This window comes from Musca autumnalis, unplaced genomic scaffold, assembly GCF_047663935.1.
Source record: "Musca autumnalis isolate F117 unplaced genomic scaffold, ASM4766393v1 scaffold_5, whole genome shotgun sequence".
NCBI lineage: Eukaryota > Metazoa > Arthropoda > Insecta > Diptera > Muscidae > Musca > Musca autumnalis.
In genome coordinates, this window is record NW_027412088.1 from 131862328 (window position 1) to 131881505 (window position 19178).

A 19178-nucleotide genomic window follows, 5' to 3' on the forward strand; every position below is an offset into this window, starting at 1 on the left:
AGCAAAATATGTATTGTAAAGATATTGTTAGATTCCGTATGTAGTATTGTTACTCCAACAATAGTTTTTGTTAATTACAACAATTGTTTTTGTCATATCCAAAAATAGTTATTTCTGCTGGACAATATTATTCTCTTTTCTTAGACAATTTTCTCAGTATTCGATGCCGTGGTGAAAAAACAATTTTGGTGAGTTTTGTTTGTATGTAAGTTCCTCTTATCTTTGTTCTTTTTTGTGTACGTACACCATGAGATTCTTATTTTTATTTGTTTCTTCTTTTTCTTTGTGTTTTGATAGTTGAGTTACACCACAATCTGAGAAGTGTTTTTGGTCGTAATTTGTATTTTCTTTTCATATTTGTTATGGGTTTATGGTATTCCTTATGTTGAGGTAGGTGCTTGGAAGATGAACGCAGTAGAGTACGTTTCGTTTCGCTGGTGGTTTGATTCAGCTCATCAGGCATATTAGATGTGGTGCTAGACAAAGTCTGAGTTTGAAATGGTGGTTTATGAGCTGAATTAAACCACCAGCGAAACGATCGTAGCATATTGGTTGGATTTGTGTGGACTTCGCTAGATATCACTTTATCAAAACAAACTCCTTAGGTCATGTTAGTTCAATTAATTCAATTAAATAAAAAATAGATATTGTTGTTCCAATAAAAGCGAAAAATATTTTTTCTCCTAGTGTATATGAAGCAGGACAAAATGTGTCGTTATAGTCCAAGTTTTGGTGCGGCTCTTATAACTTCCTCACTGAAAACATATTTTGCGTTATTTCCACATATTTTGCCATTTCCAGATTCTGTAAAAACTTATCGAATTCTGAACATCATAGGTTATTAACCAATTGCATAGCTTATTCATTCAATATTAGTTGTAATAAACGTAAATAGATTGTTTTCGATTTCCCGGGAAATATGATTTTGTTTCCCGGGAAAATCCCGTAGCCAAAAAAAAAAACTGAGAATTCGTGGTGTGGGATTTCCCTACCCAAAACCCTATATATAGCGTTTATTTCTTGAAGGTTTGTATGCCACTTATTATGCCTTTGATAATTTTATTCTTCTGGTAAGTTTCGGGAAGGAAGAAAACCCAGGACTAATATGTATGTGTCCAGTTTGTCAAATCCTCATCCACCGCGCTCAAACTTCTGTGAGATACAATAGATGCCGGTAGTCGGTGCATCTCAGGCGTTGTTCTGGACTCGTCCATGTGAGGGACTACGACAGGAACTATGTTATTGCATGCTGCGCGAACACAGCCCCAAGTGAGTAGTCACAGCCATCAGAATACGAAATTCTTCTGCAACAGCAGCATTTACTACCATGGTGGTAGTTCATCAGCCGTTGCTGTTCGCCGATAAATAACTATACTTCAGATTATAGGCCCAATAATAGCCCGCTTTTGGAGGTCATAACCTTCTGATCTTAGAGACGTTAATGCTCATCATAAGTTGTGGCATTTGGTCCTCGGCAATGGCCAAAGAGGTATGGTGCTGACTGAGCAGATTGATAGCTCTACGTTTTGCACGGTCAGTGACAAATGACGTCACTGTGAAACTCGTCGTTTGCCTTTTGTCAGAACATCTCCCCATAAACTTCTTCATCAAAAAATCGCCCGAAAACCGGAAGCTATATGGCCTAGTTTCAGAGAGATTATTAATCACCGCTCCAAGATCCGCTTAACCCTTCTGATGTTCGAATAGCAGAAAGAACGTTCCGAAACATCATCACTGCTGCAGGCGCTCGTCATATACCTGCTGGTCGAATACTCGAAGTAAGACCAAAGTTCCCAGTAGACGGGACGGGATTAGAACTGGATGTTAACAGGTTAGACGGTGAGCATAAGCGAAACAAGTGGTTAAATTTAAACCTGAGGAAATCATTAAATTCCATAAAATCAGAAGCGATTTTAAATCGCAGCAAAATGAATTCTAATACACAAATTCATTAAAGATCTTCAAATTTATATACGTTACCTTACCTTCATATTGCATATTGTCTATGCGATCCAATTTTGCAGGTAAATAAAACACACGTTTTCTTTCTTGAGTACATCATGATAAAGTTTTTGAAAAAAATTTTAATGGACAAAATACCGAAAATTCATAATACTTATAATTACATAACTTAATTAATTACTTACATGTAACGTTTCTATGAAAACTTATTTATCTTTACACTATCGAGATAGAGAACATTAAAAACAAATAGCCTATAACAATTTACATTGTATTTCAGAAACACATTGACAAAAAAAACTTATAATGAATTACTCTTTGGTTATACTTAATTTAAATTGGTTAGTTTTGTATTTTTTCTTTGTTTTTGTTTTGTTTTTTATTATTAGGTTTGTTTATCGATTTTTTTTCTATTCAGTTATTAATTGATACTAATCTAGCAATTATTTGTTTGGCCAAAGGCAATGTCAATATTTTGTGGCTATAAACAATCAACCTTCTTCGTCTCTTTGATTTGTTTCTATTTTTTAATAAAAAATAAAATACTTTAACTTAAATTGTAAACAAGAAAATATTTTTTAAAAACTTCAAATTTTATTGTGGAAGACTACATTGAGATTTATTTTGTTTAAAACCTGCTCCTCTTTGTGAAAGAATTAATACTAAATGCAGAAAATTAATTATTAATTAAAATAAGTCACTTGTAGTTAATATTTTAAATTATAAATAAATTTAAAAATTAATATTAAATAAAACATTTTGCTAATGTCGCTTCCAAAGACTAGAACAATAATTGGTCAAGAATTAAATAAAAATGCGTATTAAAAATATATTAAATATTCAAAAATTAATGATATGGAGCAGAAATATAGTCTGTCCGAATTAGAAATATATTAGTCGTAGTGTTAGCTGTCACCGTGGCCTGTATAGCTCATGTTACGATTGCGTTGTTAAATTCCAGTGCTAGTGCTAATGAGGGATGAATGAAATAAAATAAATTGAATTTTAATATTAGAACACGTACATTTAATCGCACAGAAAACGACTTTGATTAAGATTTAATTAAATTAAAAGAGATTCAATAGGCATGGACTTTGGTCCAAAAACAGTTTCTTGCAGATCATTGATATGCACATGAGAGAGATCGTTTAAAATGTAAGCTTCTTTTTTAAATCGTATTTAATTTTATTATGGTCATAAAACGTTGGACTTAAGATTCCATTTGGAGAAATATTAATTTTACATAATATAATGCCCCAAAATGTAATCAATCTAAAACAACTGAATTTAAAATTGAATTAAATATAACCCTTAAATACAGAACAACAAATTTTAGTCAAATCGAAATTTGTGAAAATATAAATGTGAATAGCAATATTTAAGTTTTGAATGATTTCAGGGTATTATGATATTATTAATAATGTGATAAGGGACAATACAATGCAATACAGCTTCCTGACGCATCATCTGATCTGGCGCATTTAAAAAAAAAGAAAAGATTATACGAAAGTTGCCAATTCCACGTAAATCATACATTATGTTGTTTTTTTTGTGCAAAAATTGATCCCCTTAGATACGAGCACAGGAACTTGATCGCACAATGAATGGCTAGGCCAAAAAAAGAATACATTTTCTTTTAGTGTTTGAGGGGTAATTCGTTGTTATTTCAGTTCGGTAATTGTTTTTCTGTTTTTTCGTAGTACCTGTCATTTTTGGTTTGTCTTTTTGTTTTCTTAAGAGTCTTATTGTGTTCTCACCAACTCACTTTTTGCGTTTGAATTATATCTTTAATTAGAGAACTGACGTAGATTTTATTGTAATGGTTTTCTTGTTTTGTTTTTGTTTTTGGTATTTGTCTTAAATATCGTAACAACCATCAAATACACACACATTGTACACACGAACGAACTCATACTATTTGCTGCTGCTGTTGTATGTGTAAATGTGGCTAAATAGATGTTTGCTAAGAGTATTGTTGTATGTCCTTAAGCCTAGTTTTGACTTATACTTATCCGAAGTGAAAGAAGAAGAGAAAGAAATTCATGTCTCATATTTAGTAGCGGGTTGTTTGTGGTAGTGGTGGTGTTGTTGTTCTTGTTGCTGTATCCGTAATTACGGTCAGCATTGCCCCATGTGAGGCATCCTACAGCTATACAAGGTGACCATCGGCATCCGTAAATGCAACTGTAGCACCGCCAGCATTGAATGTGGTCAGACTGTGTGGATTTGCGGGATCATAAGCCGCACTGGCGGTCATTAACAGGTTATTACTAATCCCAACCGAACTGGGTATGTTAAGCACTTGTAGGCTGCCAGGAGGTGCGGGAACAGCCATCATGCTCGTACCTATTAGTGATGATTGTTGTTGTAGCTGATGCTGCTGTTTGTTTCGATTGGGATCTTTCAGTATGCTCTGCGGTTGTTTAGGCGTAGAACTGGGCACAGACATCAGACTTCCATTGCCCACACTCGATGCTGTTGTCATCGTTGATGAGGTAGATGATATATTTAGTGGATGCAAATCATGCATCATATGAACACTGCCCATATTGGTGGTATGATGGGTGACATCTGGCGGTGGTACGTGTGATACGCCTTTCAAAATGCCACGTCTCAAAGTACCACTTCCCCCATTACCCATGGATGGAGCAGCCGCCAGTATAGTACCGCTGATCATTGAAGCCTGTGACACCGGTTGTAAGTGAGCCATAGGCATGGGTTGGGTAAAATCTATTTGAGCAGCATAATCCTAGAAAAACAATAAAATAAGAAGAACATATAAATTAGTGTCTTAATTAAAAACAAACAATGAGGGTAACATGCGGAACAAATATTTAATGCAAGTCCGAAGATGTCCTTGTAAATTATGTTTCGTTTGGACAAACTTCGTTTAGACCACAAACGTTTTTGCTACCAACACAATGGATACTGTAATGAAACGCGCTCGCCCTACACCCAGTTACACACACAGTTAAACATGAATGTATATGGTTGTTGTTGTCTCGTCCTTCATAACAATTCATCCCAAAGTCCTTTTTATGTATGTTATTTTCTTAGCAAATTCTTATATAAACCGACATTTTAATGGGAAAACTTTTGCTTGCTATGAATTTTTTCTCTTGGTCCTCTCTCCGCTGCATACATACATATGTATTGGTTTGGTGTTTGTGCGTAGTGCAAAAACGAATACTTAACCAAATTTTGGAAGAAGAAAGCAAGCTGATAAAAGTTAAAGACAAACAAAAGAACTAGATTGTCATATCAAGTTTTTGCCACAACCTCTAAATACATCGTTTGTTTGACGATTGAGACGATGGCGAAGTTGGTTTCTTTATCCTGCTTTAAATTCACATTCCATTCTCTTTTTTGGCAAAGTCGAAAAAGGTATGAAACGAATTACAGATTAAGTGTGCTCGTTTCGAGAGAGTTGGTACAAAGCAGTGAATTTCTTTGTCGGCATGTCCTGTAGTCATGTCGCAAACTATTTTTTATGATAAACTATGTCAGATTTTGTTTCCTGAAAGATGGAAATGAAAATGGAGGAAACATAAGCAATTTTTTAACTAAGAAAGAATATAGTTGCAAATTTCGGTTTACAATGAATGTCATGTTGTGATTATGATTGTGTAATATTCATAGATAGTTGTTTCTTTTTAATCATGCATCATAGTGCAACATGTTTGAAAATTCTAAAACTTGAAAATACACAATTTTTGTTCATTTAAAAATATATGTTTAGAATATATATTTCATAAACACATATATATGTACACTATACTCGCATTCAAAACCACTTTCTCAATGATGATAATCTTTCACAATGAGTGCCGGCTTCTTTTCAACAAAAACCCTATTTTACATTTTTAAATTTCGATTTATTAAAGTTGATATATGAGCACAGTTATAAATTTTAAATAAAATAGTTAAAAAACCGAAAAAACGGGATTGGGGAATAAGCAAAGGCCCACTGCACTCTAGGCCACTGGTACGCACATAATACACATCCATGTAAAATCAGTTTTTACTGTTATTTTTGACATTCCGTTGAGTCACGACCTACCTGGCCATTTGTTAGCCTGTCCAAATGACCGTTGGCTGTGATTACGACTTACGTAAAGCCGGTGTCGAAAGCAGCCAAACCATCATTGCCACCAAAAAATAGCTCGGCAATCTACATAGTTTGCATGCCCCACCCCATGCTGCACAGGGGAAAAAATGCCACAACAAAATAAAAAGCTATAATGCCCATAAGCTGGAAAATGTTATGCAGTCGAGAGTAAAGTTTCTGATCCAGCCACCATTGGACTTAAACCCCAAAAGTTGATAAGGCACAACTGTGTAAGTATGCCTGTGTGTGTTACTTCATAGATTATACATGCATTTTACTGTATATAGAAAAACGCATTCTCATGATATTTTTGCATAAAAATCCATATTGCTAGACTGTAAATGTGCATCACATTAAACATATGCCACAGCACGAGACTGATAAAAAGAATTGAAACAAAAACAATAGAGGTTGGCTGCTGCTGTTTGTTCACTAATCTGGGCAATTAATGACGATTTCATTCACACTCTGGGGAGCAGGAAATTGAAATAGTTTTTAACATTTGTTTGTGTCAATACGTATATACACTGCCGCTCACTTGAATAGAACCCCCTGCAAAATTGTTTTCAACCTCCATTTTTTTTCCGAATTGTACAAGATATGAAGTTTTTAAGATTTATTATGTTTTGCTTCATGTGTTTGGAGTAAACTTAGTCATTCATTTGCATTCAAATCCAATTTGTATAAGAATTATACAAGGGAAAACAAAATAAAGTCAAAAATTGAAGTAAAAAATTTGGCTCATTTGAATAGAACCCCCATTAAAACTTGGGAATACAGAAAGATTGTATTAGAATATCGATGCATATTCACTCTATATTGAAAACGAAGTACTTTCAGTAATATTCAGTAAATGTATATCCCTCCTGATTAAGGATATACCTGTATATCCTGCTTTGGCAAGGATTCTTTAAATAATCAGGCCTAACAAAGCTTGCTTTTTTCTTTCAACAAGTTTATTTTTGGAAGCGTACTGTCTCCTTTAGTCGTATATATTACGCATAAGTCATTCCCATACATTTTAGAGAATATTTACCACTGTAGAATATGACGGCCCCTACAGGATATCCGCATCTCTTTTCAAAAAATTAAGTTTTGATGACTCGAAGTGTACAACAGTTTATAAAATCGTGATGAAATTGCCACTCTGGATATCCGAAAATGCTTCCCACTACTGGAAATGCTTGTTTTAGAACTCCTTTGTAAATTGTCGTGCGCTTTTAGGGTGAAAGAAATTGACGACCAAGTCCTTCATAATTAGTAATGCGTTCCAGCACCATAAAGACACATTCAAAGCTACAGAAACAATTTAGAAGATGGTCTTCCATTCAATAGACGCGAAAACAATAGTTATATAGTTATGCAATTGTTTACTTAATGAGGAGAGTCCTTAATAATTATGAAGGACTTGAGCGTCAATTTCTTACACCCTAAATGCGCACGACAATTTACAAAGGAGTTCTAAAACAGACATTTGCAGTAGTGAAAAGCATTTTCGGATATCCCGAGTGACAATTTCATCACGATTTTATAATCTTTTGTATACTTTGAGTCATCAAAACCGAAATTTTTGAAAAGAAATGCGGATATCCTGGAGGGGCCCTCATATTCTACAGTGGTAAATATTCTTTAAAATGTTTGGGAATGACTTATGCGTAAAATATACGACTAAATGAGACAGTACACTCCCAAAAATAAACTTGTTGAAAGAAAAAAAGCAAGCTTTGTTAGGTATTACACCTTATTATTTAATCAATCCTTGCCAAAGCAGGATATACGGGTATATCCTTAATCAGGAGGGATATATTTTTACTGTATATTAATGAAAGTACTTCGTTTTCAATATAGAGTGAATATGCATCGATATTCTAATACAATCTTTCTGTATTCCCAAGTTTTAATGGGGGTTCTGTTCAAATGAGCCAAATTGTTTACTTCAATTTTTGACTTTATTTTGTTTTCCTTGTATAATTCTTATACAAAATGGATTTGAATGCAAATGAATGACTAAGTTTACTCCACACACATGAAGCAAAATATAATAAAACTTAAAAACTTCATATCTTGTATAATTCGGAAAAAATGGTGGTTGAAAACAATTTTGCAGGGGGGTTCTATTCAAGTGAGCGGCAGTGTATGCAGGTATGTGTTTTAGTGATCCAACCTTTAATCAAACGCATACGAACCTAAAAAAGGATACAAATCCTATAATATATGAAAGCATTCGAGTATTTCATTATTATTGTTTCGCACATACAGGAGGACCGATTACTAAAAATTACAATCTGTAACTCTTAAACACATGAAATTGAATCCATAAACATTATTATGAACATTTTAAGTGATCAACTTAATGAAACAAAGTCAAAATGTACAACTTGGGGTATAGATCCCATAAAAGTCATTTTCATGATTTTTTTCCCAAAGAAAGATACCAAATTTTTTCAGTAGATTTTTTTCACGTGTAGTTGGACTGTCAGATTTAAAATTTCGATACCGATGAAAAATGTCAGTTTTTATACCATTCTTTTATAATGGAGGGTATATTGCATTTGTCATTCCGTTTGTAATTCCTTGAAATAATAATTTTAGATCTCGGAAAGTATATATCGCTCATTTACTCAAGGAGTGGCACATCTCAAAAACTACAGTTTCGAAAAAAGCGTTTTAATTTACCGATTGGAATTTGACTTTGTTGAATTGTGCCAAACTCGTAGTAAATAAGATGTAACTCGTTGAGTTTTAGAGATATCAACATGAAAATTTGCCACAAGACGAAATAAAAAAATAGAAATTGCTAACTCAGATAACGCATTTTTTGAGTCATGCAATTCTTTGATTAAATGAACTACATATTCTTGACCAATTCTACATCTATATAGTCTTTTTAAATACAGTTGGTCAACTAAGTTATTACAAACGATGAATTTAAAATAATTTAGATTTTCAATTACGAATTACAACAACAAAATATTTTAATAATGTTGGGTTCTTGTACATATGAGATGATTTACATGTTGAATGTGCAGTAAAATCGCGTAATTGCCCAAGACTTTTTTGAAATTAAGGATTTTTATGACTTTTAGGTTATATGAAGATGTAATCTCTTGACGCGTCACAACTTGTTATCATTAGTCGATTGTCCTGAGTGAAACAAAGACAATGTGCGGCAAAAAGACAATGTGCGGCAAACACGATTCGGAAGATATGGTACAATTGGTCTATTTAAATTATGAGAATGGTAACCCGGTCCGAGAAATCGCTGAAATCACCTCTCATAAGCTGAGAACGGTGTACAACATCAGATACTGCGCTAAAAGAAAGGGAAGGCTCATGCTGAAGGCGTAAACGATAGGCCCAAACCAGCTTCAGAAAATTAGATAAAAACGACTTTGGAGTAAATGTGTCACATGAAAAAGTCAGAAAAGTGTTACATAACAACAAGTATTAATCACAATCATCACAAGTGAGTAGGAAAAAAACCATTGCTCTCCCAGCAAAATATAGAGAAGCCATTCAGATTTGCTACAAGAACATTTCGCGTCCACTGGAGTACTGGGATGACGTTATATTTTCTGATGACACAAAAATTATGTTATATTATCACGATTGGCCCCAAAAAGTATACACCGTAAGGTTGCGTAAACTGTCAGTTAGGGTATGGTGTTACATATCAGAGGTCCGCAAAATGCATATAAAAGGCACACTCTATTGCCTTTTCCCAAAAGCGAATAGTGCAGTGCCTTGCATATAAAAAATATGAATGTGCAAAAAGCAGATTCACCCCAAAAAATTATTCACTGCTTTAGTGCATGCTTGCTTGCTTTTACATTTGTATTCACACGATTCGCAAATGCAGTATGCACAATACTGCATACCACCACACAGTATCGTACCATCTTCTGTTTGAATAAATGAATACATTTGCCAAATTTCGCTTTTTCTTTGAGTTTCTTTAATAATAGGATAAACTAAACTAAACTAGTAATTGTTTTTATTGTCTCAACATTAATTTTTTATGTTTATTAACATGTAAATTTGACCAGAAATATCTACTGCTTTTTGTAATGCAACGTGCTTTTTCGAAGGCAGCGTGCAAAAAAAGGCAACGAGCTCTTGTAGTGTGTTGTGTGTGTGCAATTGGCACACACGCATGAAGGTAAAGGCAAAGCAAGCAATAGCATTAAACAGAGATGGCAAAAGCAAGCAATGAAAAAAGCACGAAATCGCGAATATGCATTAAAAGCGAGTGGCATTTTGCGGACCTCTGTTACATATCAAGCAGAGGCATTGGTAGCATCCGAATTTTGGAGGAAACAATGACAAAGGAGGTTTATTTGGATATTTTAAAAAAGAATTTAACCAACAGCGTCAAGAAATTTGGGTTTGTTGGCCGTAAAAATTCAACCAAATAGCAATATAAATACTACCAAGGCAACGACTTTAAACATAAACCTAATTTATGTAGGACATGGTTGTTATACAACTGAACCAAAGTTATCGACACCCCAGCCTAAAATCCAGATATTCACCTCATCGAAAATTTATGGGCACGGTACAATTGAAGAAAAATGTCTGGAATATGTCGCCCAATATTAGAAGCGACATAATAAAATACATTAAAGAAGAATGACAATACCATTGGAATATGGCGTTTCGAAACTTATTTATTCAATTGCGGGATGTTATTGTAAGATGTAAGACTGAAAAGTTGGCAATTTTGCAATTCTTTAGTTGACAGTGCAAACAGTGAGTTTTTCTAATTTTTGTTTATTTTAAGAACATTTTAGTTAAATTTAGGTACTTTTTTATTTTATTAATAAACATGTGTAAGAATTAAACTGTTAACAAATATACTAATAATGTTATTTATACCAATAAAATTTTGTTTTATTTAAAATTTCGTTATAGTTTTGGTTTTGCAATAATTTAGTTGACTAACTGTAGATCCTCTTTTGGGTATAGCTCCCATATTTTGAAGTTTCCATCCACATTTTTAGACATAATTGGCTGTATTTGGCATTTGGGATTCCTAGTAGGCAAAAAATTTCCTCACTAAAAATTTTAGACACACGTCCACGTTTTGGTATAGCCCCCAGTATAATGGTACCGCCTGTTTTCAGGTATTTTGGAGTTTGCAGCTAAATTTACATTTAGTTTTCCTAGGGGTCAAACAATTTCTTCAATAAAAATTGTAGTCATAGGTCCATGGTTTGGAAAAACCACCATATAATGGTACTGACCGATTTCAGGTATTTTGTAGTTTTCAGCTACATTTCTGAATTCATAAGCTGTAACTTTGCACTTATAGTTCCCTGTGTTCATTTTGCACATTTTGGTATAGCCCATGTTTTTAGGAATAACCCACATATAATGGTACAGCCCGATTTCAGGTATTTTGAGGTTTTCATCTACAATTTTGGCCCAAATTGCAAGTAAATTGACATTCAGGGTTCAAAGTGATCAAAAAATGTCAACTCAAATAATTTTGGACATGGGTCCGCATTTTAGAATACCACCCATATAAAGGTAACTCCCGATTTCAGGCATTTTGAAGTTTTTAGCTACATTTCCGATTTAAATTCCATGACATTTGACATTAATGGTTCCCAGTGATCAAAGAACTACTCCGCCAAAAATTGACATACATACATAGGTACTTTCGTATCAGAAAAGAACTAATTATTATATGTTAGTTCTGAATTTCAGGAGGGTATAAAAAGTTCGGCTTTGGTGCAATTTAACGTTTTTTTACTTCGTTTTTGGACAAAATTTTAATGTTTTGAATTCGAATTATATTCCTCCTCACAGCCATATCGACACCTCCAAATAATAGTATGCTAAGTCTAAAAAGTGAGTTTTGCAGGAGAAGCTCTCAAAGTGTGGAAATTTTTTTGAACTTCAGTACTATGCTAAGTCAATATTTGTTTATAACTTCTGTTCGGATTGACCGATCATTACCAAAATTTGACAGAATTTAAGTTAAAGGACGCTCGACAACTCCAAATAATAGTTTGCTAATTCTGAACAGTGAGTTTTGCAGGACAAGCTCTAAAAGTTTGGAAATTTCTTTGACCTTCAGTACTATGCTAAGTAAATATTTGTTTATAACTTCTGTTCGGATTGTCCGATTATTACCAAAATTTGACAGAATTTAAGTTAAAGGACGTTAAATATAAAAATGTAAAGAACTTGAAAACATGCTAAGTCGACTTAGCATACTATTGTTTGGAGGCGTCGATATACGGACATTAGGGTTATGACTTGTTGGCATTTTTTCTCAAAAATTATTTCCTGTAGCAAGAATGAATGAACTTTTGCCTACTAATGACGTTTACTCTATTTAAGTATTAAAAAAGGTCAGGCACAAACCACTTTTTAATTTTTTTGTAAATATTACGAAATGAAAAAGAATTCTCAAGAATGTATTTCCTCTTGCACAAATGAATGAACTTTTGCCTATTATTGACTATAATAAAATTTATTCCATTTAAATTTTGAAAAAGTTCCCGCACAAACCACTTTTAATTGATATGATATATGAAATAAAGTTACGTATGATATAAAATGATATGTAATCAATTTAGTGACATATGACATTTTGGTTATGTCGTGTGGCTCCAAAGCTTACTTTCAGTTATATAACTGCTTATGGTGACTTAGAGAGTTTGTCAAAAAGCTCATATAGCAACATTTTTAAATGACTTTGTGTGTGAGCTTGTTTTATATTAAGATTTTATCTAATTTTAGGTAAAAACTGATTAAAACACGATACAGGGATAGAGGTTGTGAAAAGTCATAACCGTATTGTACATCCAATTGGTTGTTTGTTTACGGTACGTTTATTGTTTTATTGTGGATTTCCATTCACGTCTTCCAAACAGTGTTTAATTATTTCATCTCTAACAAACAAAAAAATTACCAGCTGGTACATTTTATTAACCTATGATGGGGGATAAGTGATTTAAACCGCTTCACCCTTTCTGATGATGGCGGCATGTTTCTTACTTATTATTGTTTTGTACTCTTTTTACTGAAATAGTTTTCAAAGAATTTCAATTGTTCTTTTTAGTTTTCTTTTCTTTTCATTTTTGGTTGTTGTTTTTCATTTTTCTCCAAACGAATGATCACAATATGCTGCACCAGCAAAAAAAGTCTATGTGGTTTATTTTCTCAACTTCATAGTCACTCCCTAAATGTTGTTGTTGGTGGGCCTGTTGCTGTTGTGAGCATAAACTTCATGTCATCGTTTAAAGTTGTTCAGTTTTATAAATGTTGCCATTTTAATACACCAACGAAGGCAACATGACAAACATGGGCTTTAGCAAAAACAACAGCAGGCAACAACATAAAAAGAACAGGGAACAACATAAAATATTATGGAACACAGACTGTGGCTTCCGAATGAGTGCAACTCGATTGCCTTTTGCTGCATCTGTTTCACATTTAACGAAACTCCAGTTGTAAATGCAGGGGCATGTTTGTTGTTGCTGATTTTTTGTGCATAAGGCTTGGCACCGACAATGTTGCAACTGTAGTGGTGGTAAAGCATTGGTTGTGGGCGACTAATACAGTCGCAAGCTTGAAATTGTAAATATGCCAGAGTACACACACAGCAAGTACGAATAAATGGTAGCAAAGAAATGCAAGACTGTGGAATGGTTTAAGTGTTAGTGTAGTAAGATACTCATTGTCGAAGGAAACGGAAGGTGTGGTTGATTCGTATGCTATTCAGTGCCAACAAATGTTTAATTTTTCACTTGTTTTCTTCCATAGCCGTCAAGCATCAGTTGTCGGGACATCGGTGTTGGGGGCGCATGCTAATGCTTTGAAACACCTATGGGTTTTACTGTTATTTGCGATATCAAGCGTGACCAAAATCCTCGATTTTTGCCAGAGTTGTGTTGTCTCGAGTACTTGAAGCATTGACAAATAAAAATAACATAGATGGACAAGAATTATTTTTATCATAGAAAGGCGAAAAAATCAAAGAACATAATTTTTATTACCTTTATTTACAAAACAAAAAATTTTGTGTATCCCTAGTTGCTCTGTAGAAGAACCTACAACAGTCTACTACTTTTGAAATTTTGATTTTTTTCCTTTATAAATATGTCAAAACTTTATCTTGATACTTAACGTACCGAAAATATTCGGCAATAATAAAACTTATGGACACGTACAAATTTCCAGTTAACGACGTTAGTCAATAATTCTGTCGTTAACTTGTTACAGAATCGCACTATAGACAACGAATAAACAAATAAAAATGTTTTTTTGACCTTTTTCGAGTAATCATTCACAACTACTGCACAAGCAAATATGCTCGACACCACAGTCCGGAAAAGAAATGCCAAACTGCATTCGATTTAAATTGCAAGACAAAAATGTGTACATCTTAGCCTGACAGGTATGTTACACATCAATTGATCTTTACGAATGCGTCTTTCATGTGTCACGTTATAATCAAAAAAAGTGACTGACGTGTAAAAAATCCAATCGATTCAACTTTAGCACAAGTTAATGAAGCTGTTAACTGTGAAATAATATATTGGACTGATTTCGAAAGGCAATGCTACAAAGAACCGATTTCCGTAAAGTTAATCTTGCCTCACATGGTTGTATGTAAACAACTGACACTGCCTCACGTAAATTATCAACAGCAGTAACCAATGAACCAGTAGGGCCAGCATCGTGTTAACATTCGATGATATAATTATTGTGTCTTTACTGGTCTAATTATATTGGAAACAGAATATATCTGTAATCGCTACTGTAGACTTTTCTATCGGATGTGACAATTGTCAGAACTAAGTACACGCTAGTAATACAATACAAAACAGTTTGTCAAGTAATTGTTTTCGAACCAAAAGAAAAACGAACATTTCTTTGTATTAATTTATGAAAAATGAGAGAGAGTTGCTATAAAAATGTCGGTTGTTTGCAAACATTTTGTTAGTTAATCCTTATTAAGAATAAAATTCGTAAAGTGTCATGATTTTCAAGTATGTATATGCCGAAAACATGGGGTTTTCTGGAATCTCCATTACGTTTCGAAAACATTTATTTGACAACTTGTATTACATGTAGTTATTAGTTTTGGTTATTATTTTTATTATATTATTACATCAGTTGAACAAGTAATTTTTGCAGAAAAAAAACGAATTGATAAAAAAATGCTCATTTTTTTGGTTCAAAAACTATAACTTGTAAAACTGTATGCACTTCGTCACAAAGAAGAAGTCTGACTAATAAAAAAGAAAATTATTATATTAATTATTATTACGTTAAAAATTAAGCCGATGATCGCCACTTGTAAATTTCTGAAAATCGAAAATTTTTTATTGATTTATTCCACATCCAATCTCATTTTTTAATTGTTTCTCTCAATCTGAAGGCAAAAGTGCAATAGATTATTGGCTTTTTGCTATATTTCTAATATATTTGGTTACAAACTTCACATTTAATATTTAAGAATACATAAATATTTGATATTTTATTTAAAGTGCCTGTGTCAAATTTGGCTTGGGGTAAGAGAATGTCTGTATTTGCAATTAGAATTTATATTTCATTAATAACAGCAGAACTTTTTGTCTATTGTTTTAGTTATTAATTTCGGTTGCCACGCTGATTACCAGAAGCTTCTACTCCACAAATTAAAATTCAATATAAAACACGTCATAAAAATTCAATAAAATCACAATAGACAACAGTTCTGATGAGTGTTCAAGTAAATGGGTTGCCATAAAAATTTAATTTTATACAATTACACTTACACGCGTAGATATATGTATACAAACATTCATTCTATGCATGTTTGTGCATATTATGTTGATGTACACAAATAGATAGATAAGATTTACATATCTATGGTTAAAAACATTACATTTTAATTAAATAAATAAATAACGTGCTTAAATTAAATACGCTAGAATGATAATCATTATTTTCTTTTGCAAATCTCATTGATTATTATTTTATATAAAAAGTGTATGCAATTATTTGCGTTGTGGGAAAACCCGTATTCATTGAGTATTTTTCTTCGAAGCGGAAGTATAATAAGATGCCAAAGATAGAATATTGTAATTGTATGAATGTAAATCACAACTATAACTACAAAAACTCATATCCTCTTGCTTAATGAATAATGGCATACATACATTGCTAATAACATACAATACGAGGGCCGAACGATAACTATCTGGCCTAACAATGATAACGCGAATATTTGCAATCAGAAATAGTTTTATTGCTTTCTTAAGTAGTGTTCAGCATGATTAATATGCTTTTTCGTGCGCTCAAACCCATTGCTGAATCCCTTTTTCAACTCCGATTTAGACACCTCCAAAACATGGTTTTTGAACGCCCTTTTTTCTTGATGTACTGTAATCAAATAAAGGACCTTCGTTTTGGCTAGTGTAGGCCACGATTAAATTCATTAAACCAGTTTTTTATAGTGCTCTTTATCAACATACATATACAAAGATTTAATTTGATCGATGCATTCTTGCCTTGAAAATTGTGAAAAATGATCGGACGAAAATTGTCACAAGTAAATTCCATTTTTTTTGCAAAGTGATTTTTTTCAAGTCACTGCAAACAACACAAACCCAACGTCGTATGAAAAGCTGTCCTGAGTACGTATAGGCTAAAAAGTGTCAAACTATCAAAAAAAAAAAAAAATCGAATGGCGCCTGGCAACACACGGTCTTGCCTCGGCCAGAAAGATTTTGTGCAGCCCTCGTATAATCAGACGGCATTAACACCACTGTTTGGGAATGTATGCACGTGTGTCGATTCAAAACTGTTCCATGGTCATATTTAACTGCTGATGAAACAAATATTTACCATTTAATTTCGATTGATTTGTTTTTGATGTTATTTTGCAGATTTTTAAAATATTCAATCTCTCACTCCCTCTCTATACATACACACATGCATGTACATATGTATATTAATGCTGTCTTCAACCAGGCATATATCTGCATATTTGTTCATTGTATGTAAATATTGACAATAATTTCAGGCAAGTGTATGAATACATGCATGAACAACGAAATTCAAACAGTGACAAAACAGAATCGGGACAAATAGTAATTTGTTCATGTGAGTGAGAGAACAAAAAAGCAACTGTGAACATCAACAACACCACTGCAACAAATGTCTAGGTATGGGCAAGTGTGAAATATTGTTTTTGGGAAGTGTTGACAACACTAAAAAATGTTGTCCCTATTCTCTGTGTCACCCTGGTCAGTGACAATTACTCTGTAAAATGTCAAAATGATATTTCATTCCATTAGTCTGATGACAAGTCCGGGTATATATGTATGTACGTATCTAAACATCAATGCCTTTGTGTTCATTTGAAGTAGTTGACCTACAACTGAGGCTTTTTTCCAGACTTTTTGTACTTTTCGTGTGGTTAATTTAGCATATATAGATTACCAAACCCTTCTCTTTCTCCATTCTAAATGGGACGAACAAATTAAAGTTTATCTTCGGTTAAATGGTGTGTTTGAAAAGTTAGACAAATATTTCTCTTTCTTGGTTATTTACAAAATAAAAATGGGAAGGGAAGAGAAAATTGGTAACATTTACCATAATTTAAAAATTCACATGGTATAGTTTTAAAGCTAAATTGAAATCGCCTAGTCTAACACCCAAGCGTACAAGAACTTTGAGAAACATATAGTTTGAAGTTAATCTGTAACGGCCCAACTTTTTATGTTCATGTCAATATGACAGCAGCTGAGGATTGGGTTCTCAAAATCAAAAATACCATAGTTTGGGTTTCCAGTAATAGTCAAATTAGCTTTATTTATTTTTTCATTATTTCGCCGGCCAAAAAATCATTTCATGCTAAGTTAAAAAAGGTTACATCGAAGGTCTATACCTGGTCGGCCAAATTCAGTTTCGAGAAAAACTTAAAAAAAAACTAAAATACAGTCGAAATCGCTTACAACGTCGTCGTTTATAACGTCATATCGCTTATTAGGACGAAATCCGCATTTCTGCCCTTTATATTCCATTTTTGTTATCGGTTATAAAATTTCTCTAAACATTTTCTTGTATGTATGTTATTTTTTCAAACTCAAACAACAAGAAAATACTAAATATATGCACAACATGTTCAAAGGTGGGGTTGGACAACTACAGCCCGATCATGAATGTAAACTCCCCGTGAGTTTTGTCTTTCTGCCGTTGCAGGAGAAAGTGAAACAACCCACGGGGAGTTAATATTCATGATTGGGCCGCTGAATTACGACTCACATGTAGGCGGTCTCAAGTCAATTAGCTTGCCACCAATGACACATCTGGTTTACAACCCATGGACCAAGGTGTAATAAAATCATTAAAATCGCATTGACGGAAACCGTTAGTGCCAGAGGCGTGTATAGAAACTCTTCAAAAATGTATTTACTCAGAAGATGATACAAGCGAAGAATGTGTTTTGGGAACCCTTTCAAAATTCAGAACTGTGTTAAGTTTAAAACTTATGTTGGAATTCAAAAGCCCAAACTAAAATAACAGACCATTTTATATAGGATCATATCCTATATTAGGGTAATATATCTGATGCAGAATTAATTTAATGTCGTTTTTTAGTGCTTCATAAAAATTAAAAAAAAAAAACGTTGGTGTTGAATTATGCGAAAGTCGTAGTAAATGAGCTGTAACTCGCCGAGTTTTTGAGATATCAGCATGACAATTTGACACAAGATAAAGTAGAATTCGTAAAAAAAAACATTTCTAACTCAGAAAACGCATTTTTGAAGTATGCCACTCTTTGAGTGTGAATGACATGTTCTATTTGAGGTAGAATTTGTTTTCAATATCAACACGCTTCATATTTTTATTTTATCGTGCTCTCTGCTGGATTTGATCATGCGTACTTGTCGTTGTCGGACACACACGCTCAGTGTCACCGTGCTCATAACTTAAGGGTAAAGGGGTAAAGTAAGTAGTTTTGCCTTGTACATTTTTTAAGAAATAAACCATTATTTTTCAGCTTACTGGTAATGCAGAAAGTAGCTTATTTACATAACTTTGTGATGGGTTACATAACGACTAATGACCTTTTGCTGGGATTATATTGCATATAGTCCAT

At 33.3% G+C, this 19178-nt stretch overlaps 1 protein-coding gene across 9 annotated transcripts in view; it reads right to left on the reverse strand.

The window, feature by feature from the left end:
• Nucleotides 1–3591: 3591 nt before the first annotated feature.
• The window catches only part of sns (nephrin adhesion molecule sticks and stones), a 326558-nt gene continuing 310971 nt past the window's right edge, over nt 3592–19178 (reverse strand). For all 9 annotated transcript variants that reach the window (XM_073988663.1, XM_073988662.1, XM_073988661.1 and 6 more), the window contains one exon: nt 3592–4711. In XM_073988663.1, coding sequence (XP_073844764.1) covers nt 4112–4711 — 600 coding nt within the window. In that variant the 3' untranslated portion in view covers nt 3592–4111. The remainder of the gene's footprint in view (nt 4712–19178) is intronic.